At 46.7% G+C, this 17,634-nt stretch overlaps 1 protein-coding gene across 5 annotated transcripts in view; it reads right to left on the minus strand.

Annotated features, from left to right (window-relative positions):
- The window catches only part of TRIO (trio Rho guanine nucleotide exchange factor), a gene marked incomplete at its 5' end in the record, with an annotated part of 311,845 nt that overhangs the window by 173,574 nt on the left and 120,637 nt on the right, over nt 1-17,634 (minus strand). For all 5 annotated transcript variants that reach the window (XR_013961230.1, XM_080680654.1, XM_080680655.1 and 2 more), the window contains 4 exons: nt 2,216-2,347; nt 11,847-12,038; nt 14,006-14,128; nt 17,028-17,540. Coding sequence is in view for 4 of the 5 variants with exons in the window: in XM_080680654.1 (XP_080536780.1) it covers nt 2,216-2,347; nt 11,847-12,038; nt 14,006-14,128; nt 17,028-17,540 (960 nt within the window). The remainder of the gene's footprint in view (nt 1-2,215; nt 2,348-11,846; nt 12,039-14,005; nt 14,129-17,027; nt 17,541-17,634) is intronic.

The raw sequence follows: 17,634 nt of genomic DNA on the forward strand, positions 1-17,634 counted from the left end.
AGGATGTGGGCGGAGGCCCCGAGAAGTCTGATGAGGAACAGATACTGTTATATCAGTATATCTCTTCACAAAATGCTCATCAAGGACAAATTTTTCTCTTTTTTTAAATATATTTTTATTTGTTTCAAAGAGGGAGAGAGATACAAAGTCTTTCCATTCACCTGGTTCAAATGACTGTCTCCTGGAGTGTATAGGGCAGTTGCAAACAAGTATTTAGACTAAAATCTGTGGTTTAATACCCCAGCTTGGGAAGCTGTTTACTTGCCATTAAATTATTAGTGCCAACTTGAAAGCTAATGAATCTGCACCACAGGTAAACACAGTTCCCATGTCAAGATGCCCTTTTTCATAGACTGTAGTGGTAGCAGTGAGAACACTCTGTGCTTTGCTAGCAGCACCCAGGGCAACAGGCAGGCTGAACCGGCAGCTGGGCCAGAGCATGACATGGTCGGGTCACGCTGATGGTGAGGAAGTCATATAGGCAAAGGCTGCAGCCTGACTCCTGCCAACCCGGCCCCCTTGTGTGTGAGCTCCTCAGTCCCACAGTGGCAGGAACCTATCACTGAAATCAAAACCAGCTCCTTGGAAGACCCCTTCCACGGTGGCTAACAGGTCACTCACTTTCTATATTACAGGTCGAAATTAAACGATACACAGAGACGGTACACGCGGGGAAGAACTTAATGCATTTGACACAAAATCTTCATGAATCAGTGCAATACAAAATTACAGATCTGTTCAATTCTCATTTTTACTATAAAAAGGCTATCACTTATGATGTAGTTCCTAACAAACTAGATAATCAAACTAGCTAATAAACCTTGGATGTAAAGTTAAGAAGCATGTATAGTGGTAACTATTCTTAATTCCATGGACAGTGTAAAATAGTGCTGAGAGATAAAGGGATCTTGTTAGGCACAAAGGGAGCAAGAGAAACAAGCATGTAGATATCAACTTCCAGGGGAAGGAGGTTTGACCACATTCCAAAGCAAACATTTGATTCAGCCTTAGGCACTCGGGGGGCCAGGAGACCTGAGCCTAGGACAGGAGAGTGCCAGCCTCTTGGGGAAGCAGGCAGTGCCAGACTCAAAAAAAGGCCAGTTTCCTCCCACAACTTTCACAGTGGATGTGGTTCACATCAAGGAAGACCTCGGTTTAAAGATTTACTGAACATCTACTCTGTGCCCAGCCCTCGGCCCGGGCAGTGTGGTTCAGTGGTTGAGCGTTGCCCCATGCACCAGGAGGTCATGGTTTGATTCCCAGAAAAAGGCACATGCCTGGCTTGCAGGCTCAATCCCCATTAGGGGGCATGCAGGAGGCAGACAATCAATGATTCTCTCTCATCATGGATATTTCTGTCTCTCTCTTCCTCTCCCTTCCACTCTCTGAAATCAATAAAAACATAAAAAAAACAACCCACAAGTGACACGCCTTGACCCCCCTGTAGTTGTCATCATCACTGCAGCTAACATGATATGACAGAAGGCAGCTGAGAACGTGAAGCCAGCCTGTCAGGGCTCACGTTCCAGCTCTACCTCCTACAGCTCTTGACCTGTCACTTCCTCGCTGAGCCTCAGTTTCCGCATTTGGAATGGCAGGGATAATACAGTACATGCCCCGGACTTGTGAGCAGTCATATATAAAGTCTTTACAACAAAGCCTGGCACAGAGGAAGGTGGCAGAAATAAACCAGGGTAATTACATGAAATAATTTACCCTAAGATAATAAAGAAAACACTACCCTGAGATTTCTACAATAGCAAGCAGCTTTGCATATTTGAAAAAATAGTGTGTGCTTTGCAAGGTAGAGCATGAGGCTGTGTCGGGTTTGCCCTTTTCTAGAAAGTTCACTCAGGGAGACTAACTGGAGTTTGACCAGACTAAAGAGCATGCAAATACGTGTTTCCTGAATACATGTAGACAAGAAGACCAGGGCTTCAGAGACGTTAGCAGATGAAAACCTAAGCCCTCTAAAGGACGCCCACAAGTGTCACAGGCCATGAAAAGTTTGCTCACTGCCAACCATCACCACCCTCTTTTCCTTACAAGCGTTCACCCCCTACACAAGTTCAAAAGTTACAATAAAACTGAAGTTTCACTCAAAAACCCAAAGTTTTTTTTTAGGCTAGCAGCCCAAACTTCCTTTTCTCCGAGCTTTCGTGCTATGACACAGAAGTAACGTTGCTCTGCAAACGTAGTAGAGAGGCCCGCCTACCTCGGAATACGCCAGGGTGATGTGCTCGTATATGCCCTGGTGGTGGTGGATGGCGTCCTCCAGGTCCTGCAGCTCCGAGGGCAGGTCCACCTCTCCACAGGCCTTACACCACGAGTCCACGTTGCTCATGTACTTGGAAGGTTAAAAAAAAAAGATGATATCTATCAATGGCGATGTATAGTCAGAAGTGGCTATTTTTTAACATGGTTTGAAATAAGGGTAGGTGAGACATTCTAGGAACCTGGTTGAATCTCCATCTCAAATGGCTCTCCTATGAGTTCTCAAACTGGATTCCTAGAATCCACCCCTGGTTTAGGTTCTGGCAGAACTGGGGCTGGGCCCAGGAACCTGCACCTGAAATGATGGCCTTGGGTGCCTCTGGGGCCAGGTCTGGGAGCATACCTGGAGCAGCACTGCCCTGCATTACTGTGCTGGGCATGCCGGTTATTTTCCCACTCCAACGCTAAATTCCCATTTCTAAGGGCCCTGCTGAGTCAGCCTCCAGCCTCAGCAGGACAGCGGTGCAACTCTCCCAAGCCGGCCAGCCCTCCTGCTTTCCTCTTTCATTCAATTGCTAATGTTTCATTATCTTGCATATATCTGTCCAATTTTCCCAACACTACTTACTGAACAACTGTCTACCCCACTTCTTACACCTCATACAAGAATAAACTCAAAATGGATTAAAGGCTTTAAACGTAAGACTCGAAACTGGAAAACTCCTAAAAGAAAGCACAGGCAGCCAATCCCTGACGTCTCTCTTAGCAACATTCTTTTCTGATATATCTCTTCAGGCAAAAGAAACAAACAAACAAAAATTAAACAAACAGGACTACACCAAACTAAAAAGGTATTGCACAGCAAAGGAAACCATCAACAGATCAAAAAGAAAACCTACTGAACGGGAGAAGATACTTACCAATGACACATTCGAGAGGGAGTTAATATCCAATATTTATAAAGACCTCATACAACTCAACAGCTTAAAGAAAAATCTCAATAAAATATGGGAGAGGACCTGAATAGACATTTCTCCAAAGAGGATACACAGTTGGCCAATAGACATATGAACAGATGCTCAACATCACTAATCATCAGAGAAATGCAAATTAAAACCACAACATATATCACCTCACACTTATCAGAATGGCTACCATCAATAAATCAACAAACAAGCGTTGGTGAGGATGTGGAGAAAAGGGACCCCTAGTGTACAGTTGATGGGAATGCAAATTGGTGCCATCACCATGAAAAACAGTGTGAAGGTTCCTCAAAAAATTAAAAATGGAACTGCCTTATGACCCAGCCATTCCACTTCTGGGTATATATCCGAAGAAACCCAAAACACTAATTCCAAAGAATATATGTACCCCTATATTAATTGCCATGTTATAGGGAAGCAGCCGAAGTGGCCATCAATAGTAAAGCAGATAAAAAAGCTGTGGTCCATAGAGGGTGGGCAAAAGTAGGTTTATAGTTGCTCATATGGAAAAATAATACAATAATTATAAATACTACTTCAAGAATAAACTCTGTGTTTCGTGTATTCATAACTATAAACCTATTTTTGCCCCACCCTGTATGTACAAGGGAATCCTGGACACAAAACAAGAATGAAATCTTACCATTTGAGGTAGTATGAACCAAGAGGGTATGAGGGTATTATGATATGTGAAATCAGTCAGACAAATACTGTATGTTTTCACTTATATAAGAAATCTAAAGAGCTAAATAAACAAGAAGAAACAAAATTGAAACAGACTCAGACACAGAGAACAGATGGCTGCCCGGGGGGTGTGGGGTGGGGGGGCCGTTGCGGAATAGGTGAAAAAGGTAAAGAGATAAAAAAGTACAAACTGGTAGTTACACAACAGTCATGGGGATGTACAGTACAGCACAGGGAATATAGCCAATAACCGTGTGATAACTATGTATGGTGCCAGGTGGGTACTTGAAATCTTGGGGGGAGCACTTTGTAACATATATGATTGTCTAATACAAAATAATACTGAATGTAAACTGTAATTAAAAAATGAAAGTTTTAAAATGCTAATGGTGAAATATCTGAAATCATTTACCTAATATCAGAAAGAGCAACAGGCCCATTTTTTCTACCTTTTCAAAAGCAAACACACACAGGATTAAAAGAAGGCCCAGTGAAGACCTCCAAACGCCTAGGCCGAGCCCCAGAACCTAAGGGTGGGCTGAGGGAGGCGGGGATCACGCCAGCCTCTCCCACTTCGCAAGTTAAACAAGAGTGTCAGCCGCAGGCTGCAGAGCCAGGCTGCTGACTGCCATTCCCGTTCCTCTTCAATTTTTTCCACGGGCACCCCCACTTCCCCAGGATTCATCAATACCTGAGAAACCACTGCCAAATGTCCTAGGGAGATCCTATCAGCACGCATCATGTTGAGTGTCAAAGGCAAGCGGCAGAAGGCCCAATTAGGGATGCTAACTCAGTTAAGCCAAGGAGACAGACACATTTCCCTGGGCTTCACCTCGTTTACACGGCCTCTCTGCTTACCAGGGATGCGAGGGTGACTGTTAAAATGGGGTAACTGACCTGCCCTCCCAAGTACTTATGACTTTTTAGAAACTTAAAATAGACAAGTCATCCAAATAACAGCTGTTTATAAAAATCCCTTTACCATTAATGTATTGGCCCAGAAAAATATCTGCGTGCAAATCTTAGGACTTGAGAGTAATGATACTGCATTAAGTGTCATCGAACAGGAAGTGTTTTCTGATGGCTTCAAACATGACTAAACCAACACTCGGCACAGGGAGCATCTCATCACCCCGCTGTGCGGAGCCCGCCTCCCATCCTCAAGGCAATGGAAGTGTTATAACTTACTTGACCCTGCTCCCCCTCTGCATAGACGCAGGCATGACTCATTAGGCATATTTTTAAGTATTTCTGGGGTGGGGTGTTCTATAAATGTCAATTAGGTCAGGTTGAGTGAGTCTAACTATTCCTGATCTCCATTTCACTCTCTCCTCTTTTATTATTGCATTTAACACCAATTATTAAGTTATTATAAGCCTTTTTCAATTATGAGTTGACTGAGGTTAACCAGCATCATTAATAAATCACCAGGTCAAGTCACTAATTAATGGCTGCTGCATACGGGTCACTACAGCACACCCAAAACAAAGCAGAGTTACAACATATTCCTAAGAGGCTAAAAGGCTTCCGATGTAACAGGGATGGTTTTAGTTATATAATACTTCACAGTAAGCAGAAGTGTCAGACTGGTATGTCAGTGTATCCAAATGACTACTGAAACATAGTCAACTCCAATTTTGAAGCAACCAATAAAGAGAAACATTTAAGAACTTTTACATATGCCTGCAGTAAAAGTAGTTTACTTTTAATTTCTTTTTTTAAATATTTTTATTGATTTCAGAGAGGAAGGGAGAGGGAGAGAGAGATAGAATAACAATGATGAGAGAGAATCATCGATTGGCTGTCTCCTGTACGCCCCCTACCAGGGATCAAGCCCGCAACCCAGGCATGTGCTCTTGACTGGAATTGAACCCGGGACCCTTCCGCCCGCAGGCCGACGCTCTGTCCACTGAGCCAAACTGGCTAGAGCAGCCGTGGGCAAACTACGGCCCACGGGCCGGATCCGGCCCGTTCAGCTGTTCTATCCGGCCCGCGGAGCCGAAAGAGTGGAGGGTTCTCTTGCTCTCCCCTTCACTCCTTTACTTTGAATTTATATTAGTTCACACAAACACTCCATCCATGCTTTTGTTCCGGCCCTCCGGTCCAGTTTAAGAACCCATTGTGGCCCTCGAGTCAAAAAGTTTGCCCACCCCTGGGCTAGAGCTACTTATAATTTCTTAACGTATTATGAGAGGGTAGTTGATTACACATACCTGAGAAGATGTGGCCAGGATCTAAATGCATAGGAAAGGTTGGCCTGCCATGTGGGAGCCGTGTGGAAGGATTCTGCACATCTAACCTCCCTGGGTTAAACTATCCCAGTGACAGAAACAAACCTGGCCAATGGTTTGGCAGGGACTTTGGAGCAAGCATAACTTTTGTCTTTTACTTGTGAGATGGCACCCCTCTGCTCCAATGGGCAAGCCCTATGCCCTGAATGCTTTCTGAAAGGCTCATCACCCGAAGGATCTGAACCCGGGTGCCACCAGAGAGCAATCCCGTTAAAGGAGCCAAGAAGGAGGGTGTCAGCAGGTCTTCCACAGAGAAAAAGTATGTTGCGGTCAAGTCTGGTGTCAAAGTTCAACAGGTACCTACAGAATAGAACCTTTTAGACACCTGTAAAAATAATCATGTGAATTATGCCCATGGGGGGTAGCTGGCCGTTGTTTGAAAACTTCTCCAACTACTCTGCTACATTCCACCACCACCATCCCCGCCACACACATACGCCTATTACCATCCTGAAGATACAGTTTGGGATGGCAGCACGGGGGGACCAGTCTAGCACAGAGCCCGACCCATCATGAAGGACCACAGAAGGTGGGTCCTGGGCTCCAGTGAGATCAGAGCAGCCAGTTCAGAGTCTGATGCTTTAAATGCTCAAGAGACCAAAATGTGTGAACACCCAGCATTTGGCTAGACGGAGTGTAAACAGGAGAGTGTGAGAGAACGCAATGCTGCTCCCTGAATTCAAACCAGGAGCTGGCTTCAGGACGGGATTCTGACGCGCAGCAGAATTGTGACCTCCTAAAAGTGTAGCTGAACAGATGAAAGGAGGCTGGGTCCGCTGCTTTGCAAAACTGAGGCAAGCAGGTGAGGGAAGAGTGAGTAATATATAAGCTTTAAACGGGGAGCTTGGATCATTAATTAGCAGACTGATTTCCATACGCATTTATTCCAAGACTCTCCATCTGCTGAGTGGGGTCTCCCACTGGGAGCAGCTAGGCTCTCGGCTTGTTTTGCCTCCACCATCCCTCAGGGCTGGGTCCTGTCAGCTAGTGAATTGCACGCTACTCTCCCCCCAGGGATAGGTACTCACAGCTAGTGAATTGCACCCCCACCACTGCCCAGGGCTGGGTCCTCACAGATAGAGAATTGCACCCACCACCGAGGATGGAGTGGAAGCTGAGCAGGTGGCTAGCCCAGTGCAGGAGACAAAGGGACAGAAACTCCCCAAAATGGAAAGTTTTAAAATATTCATTTAAGAGAATGTTCTCTTTGGAAAAATTAGGACTGGTGGACTTTTATATTCATATGTAAAATACATAGGACTTCAAACTTCAGAGTTCTTTCTATCTCTGATTTCCTCACTTTCTGTTTTCATTTCTAGAAAATAATACCCTACGCTTTATGTGATCATTTCTACTCCCCGAGTCTTGGCCAGCACACTCCCTTCTCCCAGTGTCTCCAAGGGAGAGGGGGTTCCATCCGGCCCAGGGAAACCACGGGACAGAGGGCACTTTCCTCCGTGAGCCCCGCTCTGGCGGCTCCTTGCGCTGCTGGAGGAGGCAGGTTCAGTTTGAACCAAAAGAAGCCAGTGAGCCTCTAGTACCACACACCTGAATACTTTTTCATGAATACATTTCTGTAATACACACAGATTTATTTACTCCAATTCCTTTCTACTCCATGAGAATTCTGTTTTTGTTTTACTACAAGCCAAGCATTAGGCCTATGCTTTTACTAAAGTAAAACAACATTATAATGGGAACAACTAGATGTGTATTACTGGTCTTAGAAACTCAACAGGGAATAATGAAGCAGTATTATTTTCCTCTGGATTTCAACCCAGACTAATGATAAAATTAGCCAGACAATAACTATAAGTCATGTTTACATACCTCTATAATTTTTTTCTTTTTAAAAAAATATATTTTTATTGATTTCAGAGAGGAAGAGAGAGGGAAAGATAAACAGAAACATCAATGATGAGAGAGAATCATTGATCAGCTGCTTCCTGCATGCCTCCTACTGGGGATTGAGCCCCAACCCAGGCATGCGCCCTGACCAGAAATCCAACCGTGACACGCTGGTTCATAGGTCAACATTCAACCACTGAGCAACACTGGCCAGGCTCCTTTTATAACTTTTAAGAGCTTGTTTCTGAAACTGCGTGCTGTCATCTCAGAAAATGAAAGCTTTTCATAGCCCTAATGAGAGCCCAAGCTTTGAGACCACAGGCAAATCACTCCCCGAACAGAACGTAAGGACAAGGACGGCAGCCCCATGTACTTCACCGGCCTGACTTAAGGAGGAAATGAGGCTTTGTGTTAAAGAGCTGTGAATTTTAAAGAGCCATGCAAATACTGACTGTTACTTTCTTTTTGTCTATTATCAGGTCAGTGGCCCTTAAAGTCACAGATAAATAAGGTGATCAGACTTATGGGTCCCTGGGAAGGTCAGCCGCTATCAGCACTAAGAGGCGTTTCGGCAGTGACAGCCGTGTAACCTGCTCCGCCTAGTACAAGTAGCTACAAGCCCATGTGCTCCTGAGCATCTACACTGTGCATCCTGTGACTAAGGAAGTGAATTCCATTTCATTCAGCTTTCAAATTACTTTGTTAATATATGTTAGTGAATGGGAAGGAACTTCAGTAGCCACAGGTACTGACTGGGCTCCATAATGGACAGTGAGGCTCGAGATCATATTATTTAATAGTAAAAATGGGAGATTTTAAGGTGTAGTAAAACCAAGTCACTTTATTTCTTTATGTTACAAAAAAGTAATTCTAATAACATTTGTTTTGGGAGCTTTTAATAGGAAGGGGCTGTCCAGTGGCTGTACCACATGACCAGAAAGTGAAGGCTGGAGCCCTCAGCGCCATCTGCTGGTGAAAGTGCTGATAGAGAGGTCATGTCCTCACACAAACCGATATCCTGACTCTGCCTGTCCCTTGAGATGAAGAAATGAGACAGAGTGGCCCAGGCATCTTCGGAAAGCAGAACCTCTACAAAAGATCATTCTCATCTAGTTTTAACCTCCAGGTTCATGTTCATGAACCCACAAGCAAATACCAACACCAGAGCAGAAACAGGAGCCAGGCGGGGAGCTCAGCGCACACATGTCCCTCCCTGGCAGTTCTGTCCCGAGAGGGAAGGCCACTTCCTGTCATTAGACCACTCGCACAGGGTCGCATATTTGAGCCCTACCTTCCCCTGAAAAGATTGAAATTCTTAATGAGAAGTCTGATGGCATTCAGAGAGGTGGCTATGATGGACCCCTAAACTGTGACGTCCAAGTTTCTGGTCCTTTCCCTACTGAGGTTAGGAAAACACCTTAAGCATAACTGGAAGGTAAAGCATTTAAAAGAAGGGACAAAGCTGGCCTCGTCCTGTAACTGCTCTCCTGGGAAGAGGAAAAGTATGTTAGTAAATGTGACCTTCTTCTCCGCATCAGAATCTCAAGGATCGTACTGTTATTCAGTGAAGGGGAAGATATACAATGCATTTTCGCTTGAGGGTAAGGAAACACTTTCTGAGGACATCAGTCAAGGTTCATCCACAATGCCTGGCCCCTGTCTCACCAGCTACTCCATCCCTAAGCTCAGATTTGACTTCTTCTCAGGCCACTTGATCTACATGGAGATCTCAAGCATTACTATTGTTTATGCACAACACCAAGAAATTCTTTTCAATATATATTCATCTAGTTTAGTTTCCTTCAAACCCATAACTCACAGCCACTCATTTTACCCAAGTAAAAACACCCCAGGCTCTTTCAACTTTGCTACAGGATGAAATGTTTAATAATAAAACATTACAGAGGAAAATGCCCCATGCCACTCACACTTCTAGACTATTTTCAGGCAGGTCAGAGCAGCAAGTAATCTTCTGGGTGTATTTACAAGTCTGAATCCCACCATGTTTATGTGTTATTATGTTTCGGACTACCTGCCATTCAGCCAGACGGCTTGTGCTGCTTCTAATTTATTCATAGCATCTTGACATACCTTTCTGGGTGCCCACCACCGATTTACATCCGCAGCCCCAGTTCCAGGGGGTTGCTGCACCTCATGCTAGGTTCCCATTCCAGCTGACACGTGGGTGGGCAGCACACAGCTCATCTGCCCACCCACAATAATGCCCAGCGAACAGCACAGCTATGTTGCACAGTGACAGGGACCGGGACGGTTCAGAGTCCTGTAGACAATGCTATTTGATCCTGAAGGGGGTTCCTATCACTTTAAAAGAGCTACTTTTGTGAGGAGGGGCTTTTACTTACCCTTTAATCATAAAACTAGTTAAATGCATATTAATAAGCAGAAAAATCTTCCTACTGAAACCTGAAAGTTCCTTTTCACAGCTTGGCTTTTACATGAGGCGATCAAGGTTTTTTCCACTGTTTCCTCTCTTGCTTCACACTTTGAAGGTCTCTACAGTTGAGATCACTACTAATTAGCGTCTTGTGCAACATTCTAGCTGCCTTGCCCAAAGCCAGGCAAGCTGGGGCCTCGGTTTTACCTCAACTGACTTCATTCCTCAATAGAGACCACTTCTAGATTAAAGAGATAGTATTTCCTTCTTAGAATCATCAGTGCAAATCCCTATAGAGTTTTCCCCCAAAAAGCTCTATCAGTATCTTTCCTTTAAAAATAAGGCAACCATTTGCCTCTTCCCATGTGCCTTCCCGGTGGCCACAGGCGCCTGCGCTCTGTCGACACCTGCGAAGGAAGTTCACCGTCCAGCACACCTTCCACGCTGACGTCTCGGTCAGGAACGCACCGCTTCCCTTTTGCTGCCTCCACAGTGTGCTTGTTCAGGCCAGCTTGTTTGCGGAAAGGATTGTGGAGGTGTGGGGAGTGTTACAGGCACACCTTACGGATTACCTCTTATATCAGGTATTTCGACGAGCACATCAGCCAATGTGTCAGAATCCACGCAAATCATTTAAAAATCGTGATCGACACTGAAAACTGCCTACCCCAAAGCCATGTCCACCCAGCCCTTGCTGGCAGGGCCTGCCTACAGCGGGGGTGCTAAGAAGCTGGGTCCCCCTTCTACCCTCCCCGCACCCAGTCCCGGACTGCACTGGGGCGGAGGGATCTCCTGACAGTAATGTTTCCCTGATGAGAGTGATGGGCGACGACACTCACTGCCAGCCCTGCCTTCGCCGGACACCAAGTGGAGGGCTGGTGCTGGGAGCTGTGGCCTACACCCTGTGACCATGTGCGGAAGGTCGAGCAGCCCAGCCCTGGCATCGGCGTCTGGCTAGAACTGCCTATACTTGGTCACTTCCTGTTTTGGGAGGAAAGCAAAGCCCTGATGTTTAAGCCTGACAGCCAGGCATTCTGCTACCTGCTGCCACAGCACCCTAATTAGAATCTTGCAGTGATAACAATGAGGAGCGGGAAGAAGAGGAGGAGAGGGGGGAGAGGGGTAAAGAACAGCAGCTACCACTTGTTAGTACCCACTGTATACCAGGCACTCTGCAGGACACCTAATATGAATTATCTCATTTACACGATAAAACTCCTCTCAAGTCGACTTTTATTTCCACTTTACAATGAGAAACTAAGGAACGGGAGGTTAAACCACCTGCCTCAGGTTGCACAGCAAGGGGTAAGCCAGCTGACCGTCTGCAGAGCTCCGGTGATTAGGTGCCACACAAAACCCCCCAAGGAACTGGCTGCAGGTGGGAGGTACCGGGGAGGCAGCGTTCGGTCCCACCTCGGGATGGGCACTGACCTTCTCAGCCTTCTGGTGGAAAATGGAGGACATGTCCAGCAGGGTGCTGCGCTCGTCCAGCGCCGCGGCGAACGCCTTCCACTCCTGCTCCAGCTGGTTGGCGATCTGCTTGATCTGCTGAGAGGCGTAGTGGCCCGACTCCACCAAGCGATTGGCCACCGACATGATCCGGTTTATGTTGACGTACACGTTCTGAGGAAGGGGCAGAAAGAGAGGGCTCCTCAGGGGAAGGCAAACAGGAGGCTTCCTTTAAAACACACGGAGAGCATTTCCTGAAACAAGGCCTATTCACTTAAAAGTGATATTAACGGCAGAGTCACCTGGTATAAAATGGTATACCTATTTGCTGTCTGGATTTCCGTGGGCTCTGAGTGTTGGTTTCCATTTCTGTTTGTAAGACTGCAAAATTACAAATCAGTGGGCTGAAAGGCATCTTGTTAGGCCAGACCAGAGCAATCAAAAGCACAAGTGTGTGCACACAAACACTCTATTACTCACTTCCTGGCTCCTGGTCCTGACAAGGGTCCAGATGGCAAGCCGCCTGACGAGCAGTCACCCAGAATTGCAGGACCCCGACCGTTCAGCTTCTAACTAGGACCCAGAAACCACTAAATACGTCCGTAGCCACCCAAGGCTATTTGTGTGAAAACAAGCTCTCCTTTCTCCATAAGCCCAAGTCATCTTTTTTGTGCCAACTGAAAATATTCTGTAAATGGATGCACTTTCTCCAAGGAATATGAATTGGGGCACAGAACAATGCTTTGTTCAAGTTTTAAATCAAGCTTTTCTACTCCGCTGAGATTCCTATCTGCAGGTCCACCAGTGTCCTGCAAAAATAAGGGAGCGAGGCTTCAAAAAACTGCACTTTTTGCAAAACAAGTTTTCGCTATGATATTTCCCTTTCCACCTTCGATCTTCTTTGAGGTCCCATTACAGCCAAGGCTGGGGTGGGGATACAAACCTTCAACTAAGCCCAGACTGCTGGATTCACATATTTATGATACTTTGTGATGCATCAGAACACTGTGCTCTCTATAGTCCCCCAAAATCACAGACACAACTTTGGCTCCTCCCAGTCTTGTCCCTACATCTCACTACCTTGCCTGTCCAAACTCCTCTACGTTTTTCTCCCCTTCCCACGCTGGTCCTGTGGGCCAGTCTCCCACGGCCTGGCACCCAGACCTCTGCAAGAGCCTCGGGGTTGTTACCTCGTCTGCAGCACCCCCAAGAACTTGTCCGTTCTTCCCCTGTACGGTCTTTCACTCATTTCTGACCCAAACCTAACTAGGAGGAGTCGCCTACGCCTGGGATCAGCGAGCCACAGACTGCATGCAGCCTCTGAGATACTTTTCTGGGCTGCGTGTGCAAGCTAGTATCAGCTAACAGAGGGGGGTTGCCAGTGGCAGGGAGGGAGGACACTTTGTGAGCTTGTGACAGCCAGTCAAGGCCACGGTCAGCAGGGAACTGGCCCCCCTGGCTCCGGCGGCATTGACGCTTATAACTAGTGTCCTTTAAGCCAAACGCAGTGCCTCCCTTCGCATACGCATGCTCTCGCTCTAGTGCCAGGTGATGACATTTGCTCATTTTTGCTTTCTCTGTCCCCTTAGAGAGGACAGTTCAAGCAGATGCCCTCGGTTAGAATCCTGACGAGAGCTGTCCATGTGGACGGCTCTGCTGTGGGACCCGCTGTGCGTACTCATTGCCCCTCGAGCCCATTACAGTTTCCTGCATCACTTTTATGTCCTTAAACACTGCGCTCACAGAGTACTGGTCTGCACAGGGTACCTTCTCCACATCCCCATTACTTCTGGCGCAGGTAAGGGAACACGGTGGCACCCGGCAGCCTGCAGCTCCCAAGGGGCGGAGCACTGGAATGGGCATCAAAACCATCCGTGGTGAATTGGCCACGTAGCTGGTGCAAGTTTCACTGGTTGGTTGGTTTGCTTGTTTTCATTTTTGTTTGTTGAAAACTGAAAACAAGCTACTTAGACACTGCTAGCACGGAGAACTCCCCACACTTGGAGGTCAGCTGCTACCATCAAATCAGAAACTCTGAAGGCCCACATGGCCTCCTGGCTGCGTGCTGGGATGTGATCTGTGTGTGTCCCGTTCCCTAAAATCCCTTCCCTTACAGGATACAACTATCCCGACAGTCTTACCATACAGTTCATAGCAAAGTGGTTGTGCTGCGTCTGAAGCTCCATTGCGTGAGGGTGGCTGGTTCCAATCTCAGTGTAGCTGTTCAGAAACAGGCCCTTGTTGTGTGTGATCCAGTCAAACATCTACCGGGAACGAAAAAGACAACCTGAATCACTCCAGGAAAAAGAAATGATCTGACATGAACCCGGGAACAGGGCCAAACGCAGAAGAGGCAACGTTCTTCCTTGATAACCTCTCAGCATTTGGATCCAGGATTCTTGACTTCTCAGAAGTTAGCAGAGTTCTGAACCTGCAGGACCTGTAAGAAAATCTTATCTAACAGATGGTTCCTTTGACAGAAGAGGAAGGAAGGAGCAAAGACATTCAAGTCCCCCAGGCTAATGACAAACTCTTATCTTTTGACCCCCAAGCTATACTGAACTACTTAATGGCCCAAACTACGCTTCAACTAAAGACTGTTAGGAATTAGGGATTTATGATCTCTGGGTGGGTTCTGGTGATAGCAAAGCCAAAGACTATAAGATAATGTTCTTGAATTCAAGAAGTAAAAAAAAAAAAACACAAAACAACAACAACAACAACAACAACAACAAAAAACCTGGGCAAATGCAAACAATAAAACTTACTGTGAAAATAAAAAGGATTGGGGAAAAATTTAACAAAGACATCTCTCTTAAGGTTCAATGGAGAGACTACCTGGACAAGGATGTAGATTACGTTGTTCACAAGGAAAGTATTTAAAGAAAAACTAGAGGCCCAGTGCACAACATTCATGGACTGGGGTGGGAGGCTGCCCTTAGGGGATGTCCAACTGAAGGCTTAGACCTGCTCCCCGCAGTCGGACATCCTTAGTGCTGCTGCAGAGGCGGGCTGCTGCACTCACCAGCCGTCAGCCTGGGTTCTGGCTAAGTGGCACTCCCCCTGTGGGAGTGCATTGACCACCAGGGGGCAGCTCCTGTGTTGAGCATCTGCCCCCTGGTGGTCAGTGCGCATCATAGCAACGGTCGTTCTGCAGTTCGGTCGATTTGCATATTACCCTTTTATGATCCTATCTAATAAAGGAGTAATTTGCAAATTGACCATGCCTCCGCTGCACCCACAAGCCACACCCACCAGCCAGTCAGGAGCGAGTATGCAAATTAACCCAACCAAGATGGCTGCAGCCACGGAGCAAGCTGGAGGCTTGGCTCCGCTCAAGGCTACAAAGTTTCAATTATAGAAGATAAATAAATCACAGATCCCAGGGCCTCTGCTTGGGTTGCTGGGGGGGGGGGGGTGTGGCCAGTCTGCAAACCACCACAGGCCCCTCACTCAGGCTGCCCCATGCCCCAAGGGAACCCCACCCTGATCCAGGACACCCTTCAGGGCAAACCAGCCGGCCCCCACCCATGCTCCAGGCCTCTATCCTATCTAATAAAAGAGTAATAGGCAAATTGACCGTCACTCCAACACACAAGATGGCTGCCCCCGTGTGGTCAAAGATGACTGACCCCATGTGGACACAAGATGGCCGCCACAAGATGGCCAGCAGGGGAGGGCAGTTGGGAGGGACCAGGCCTGCAAGGGAGGGCAGTTGGGGGTGACCAGGCCAGCAGAGGAGAGAAGTTGGGGGCAATCAAGCCTGCAGGGGAGGGTAGTTAGGGGTGACCAGGCCAGCAGAGGAGGGAAGTTGGGGGCAAACAGGCTGGCAGGGGAGCAGTTAGGTATCAATCAGGCTGGCAGGGGAGTGGTTAAGGGGGTTATCAGGCTGGCAGGCAGAATCAGTTAGGGGCAATGAGGAAGGCAGGTAGGCGAGCAGTAGGGAGCCAGCAGTCCTGGATTGTGTGAGGGATGTCCGACGGCCTGTTTAGGCCTAATCCTACCATGATCGGGCCTAAACGGGCCGTTGGACATCCCTCGAGGGGTCCCAGATTGGAGAGGGTGCAGGCTGGGCCGAGGGACACACCCGCCCCCCCGTGCATGAATTTCATGCACCGGGCCTCTAGTATAGGATAAACGCCTATCAGTTAGCACTGCTACTGTGCCTTGAAGCAGAATCTGAGGTGGCCATCTGTGTTTTTTTAAATGATTAGAAGGAAGATTCTCCAGTGTCTTTGACAAGGCAGCACCTAAAACCTAAGTGTACTGGCAGGTATGTGAAAAGCTTACCAAAGAACAGTACTGGAGGGTCACCTTTTGAAAGGTCCTTTATTTCTAATGTAGTTTGTTTTTTTTTTACTTTACAAAACATTCTCCTGTCCATGAAAAACAGTCAATGAGATCAAATGAAGAGTGACCAATTCACCCACACCACGACTTGCACCACATTCCCATAAAGAAGTGTACTGGTTTCCCCTGGCTAAGACTGAGTTAGCCGATAACTGGCAAGGATTCTCGCTGAGTAGTTGGTTTATCTGGAGCACAAGAATAAGCTATGAGACCATAAATTATTATTGCCTATATTTTCCAGAAACTATTAATTTTAACTCTTTATTCACCCTTTTTTTTAAAAAAAAAATAACAGATCTGAATGGTGTACTGTCACTGGCTTTGTATGTGTGGAAGAGCAGAAATTAGCAAATGACATACATATAGGGTGTCCCCTCAAAAATGTATGCACACACTTTGAGTAATTATAAGGCAGTGTTTATTAAAATACATTTAATTTTCAAAACTGAGCTATCAGCTGTTAAAGTGTATGTACATTTTTGGGGACACCCTGTACATAACTATTGCTTTCAATAATATAATGCTATAAAACATTCACTCTTTTAGCCGAAGATATCATTCTTGTCTATCTTACAGGCATTTGAAACGATCAGTAATTAATAACTCGAAGTTTCTAAAATAGCACTGCACTGCACAGTGAATGACAGTGGGAAGCAGATTTAGGGGCGGTCCCGGAACTGACACTCTCCGTCTCTAGTCTCTAACCGACACCGTGAGAGTAGCTTACTCTGCCCCAGCCCTTTCTCTAGACCAAACGATCCAGAATTCTTCCCAGTGTACCCCCTTTTAGCATCCCTCTCCCTTCTCCTTTACCTTCTCAGCATCCTGTTCAAACAGCCGCAGCTGAAAGCACTGGTCCAGCTTCAGCTTCCGCACGTGCCACATCTGATGCAGATGCTGCCGCGTGGAGTGCAGCCGGTCCAGCATGGCGGACACCTTGGGTAAGAGGCTCTGCAGGTCCGCGTTGCCTGACCCTGAGTTCTTTTTGGGAAAGCTGTCGCTGCTCTGGATCCTCTGGAGCAGCTTCTGTCCCTCCAAGTCCAAGTCCTCGATGGGGGCCTTAATCACCTTCTTCTTCAGCTGGGAATGCTCCTCGATCATGTTCCGAGCCCCCTCCAAATCCTGAGGCAACTCCTTCTTGGCCAGGATGTCCTGAAGCTCCTCCAGCCGGGACAGCATGTGGGTGGCGTTGCTAATGTAATCTTCAAAAGCAACTCTGATTTCAATCCATTCTTCATGGTTGTACTCCAAGCAGCCATCAAACTCAGGAGTTAGCTGAGAAGGGTCAACTACTTTGGTAAGGCCTTCTAAAGAGACCATATTTGTCTTAAGGGAAAAAAAACCGGTATGAGAAAATGAACCAACTCTGTATGGTCTTAGCATAAAGCAGTTTAGTCACAGATCTTCAAACTTAAAGCAA

The sequence above is a fragment of the Plecotus auritus genome (assembly GCF_963455305.1).
Source record: "Plecotus auritus genome assembly, chromosome: 7".
In the NCBI taxonomy this organism is placed as follows: Eukaryota; Metazoa; Chordata; class Mammalia; order Chiroptera; family Vespertilionidae; genus Plecotus; species Plecotus auritus.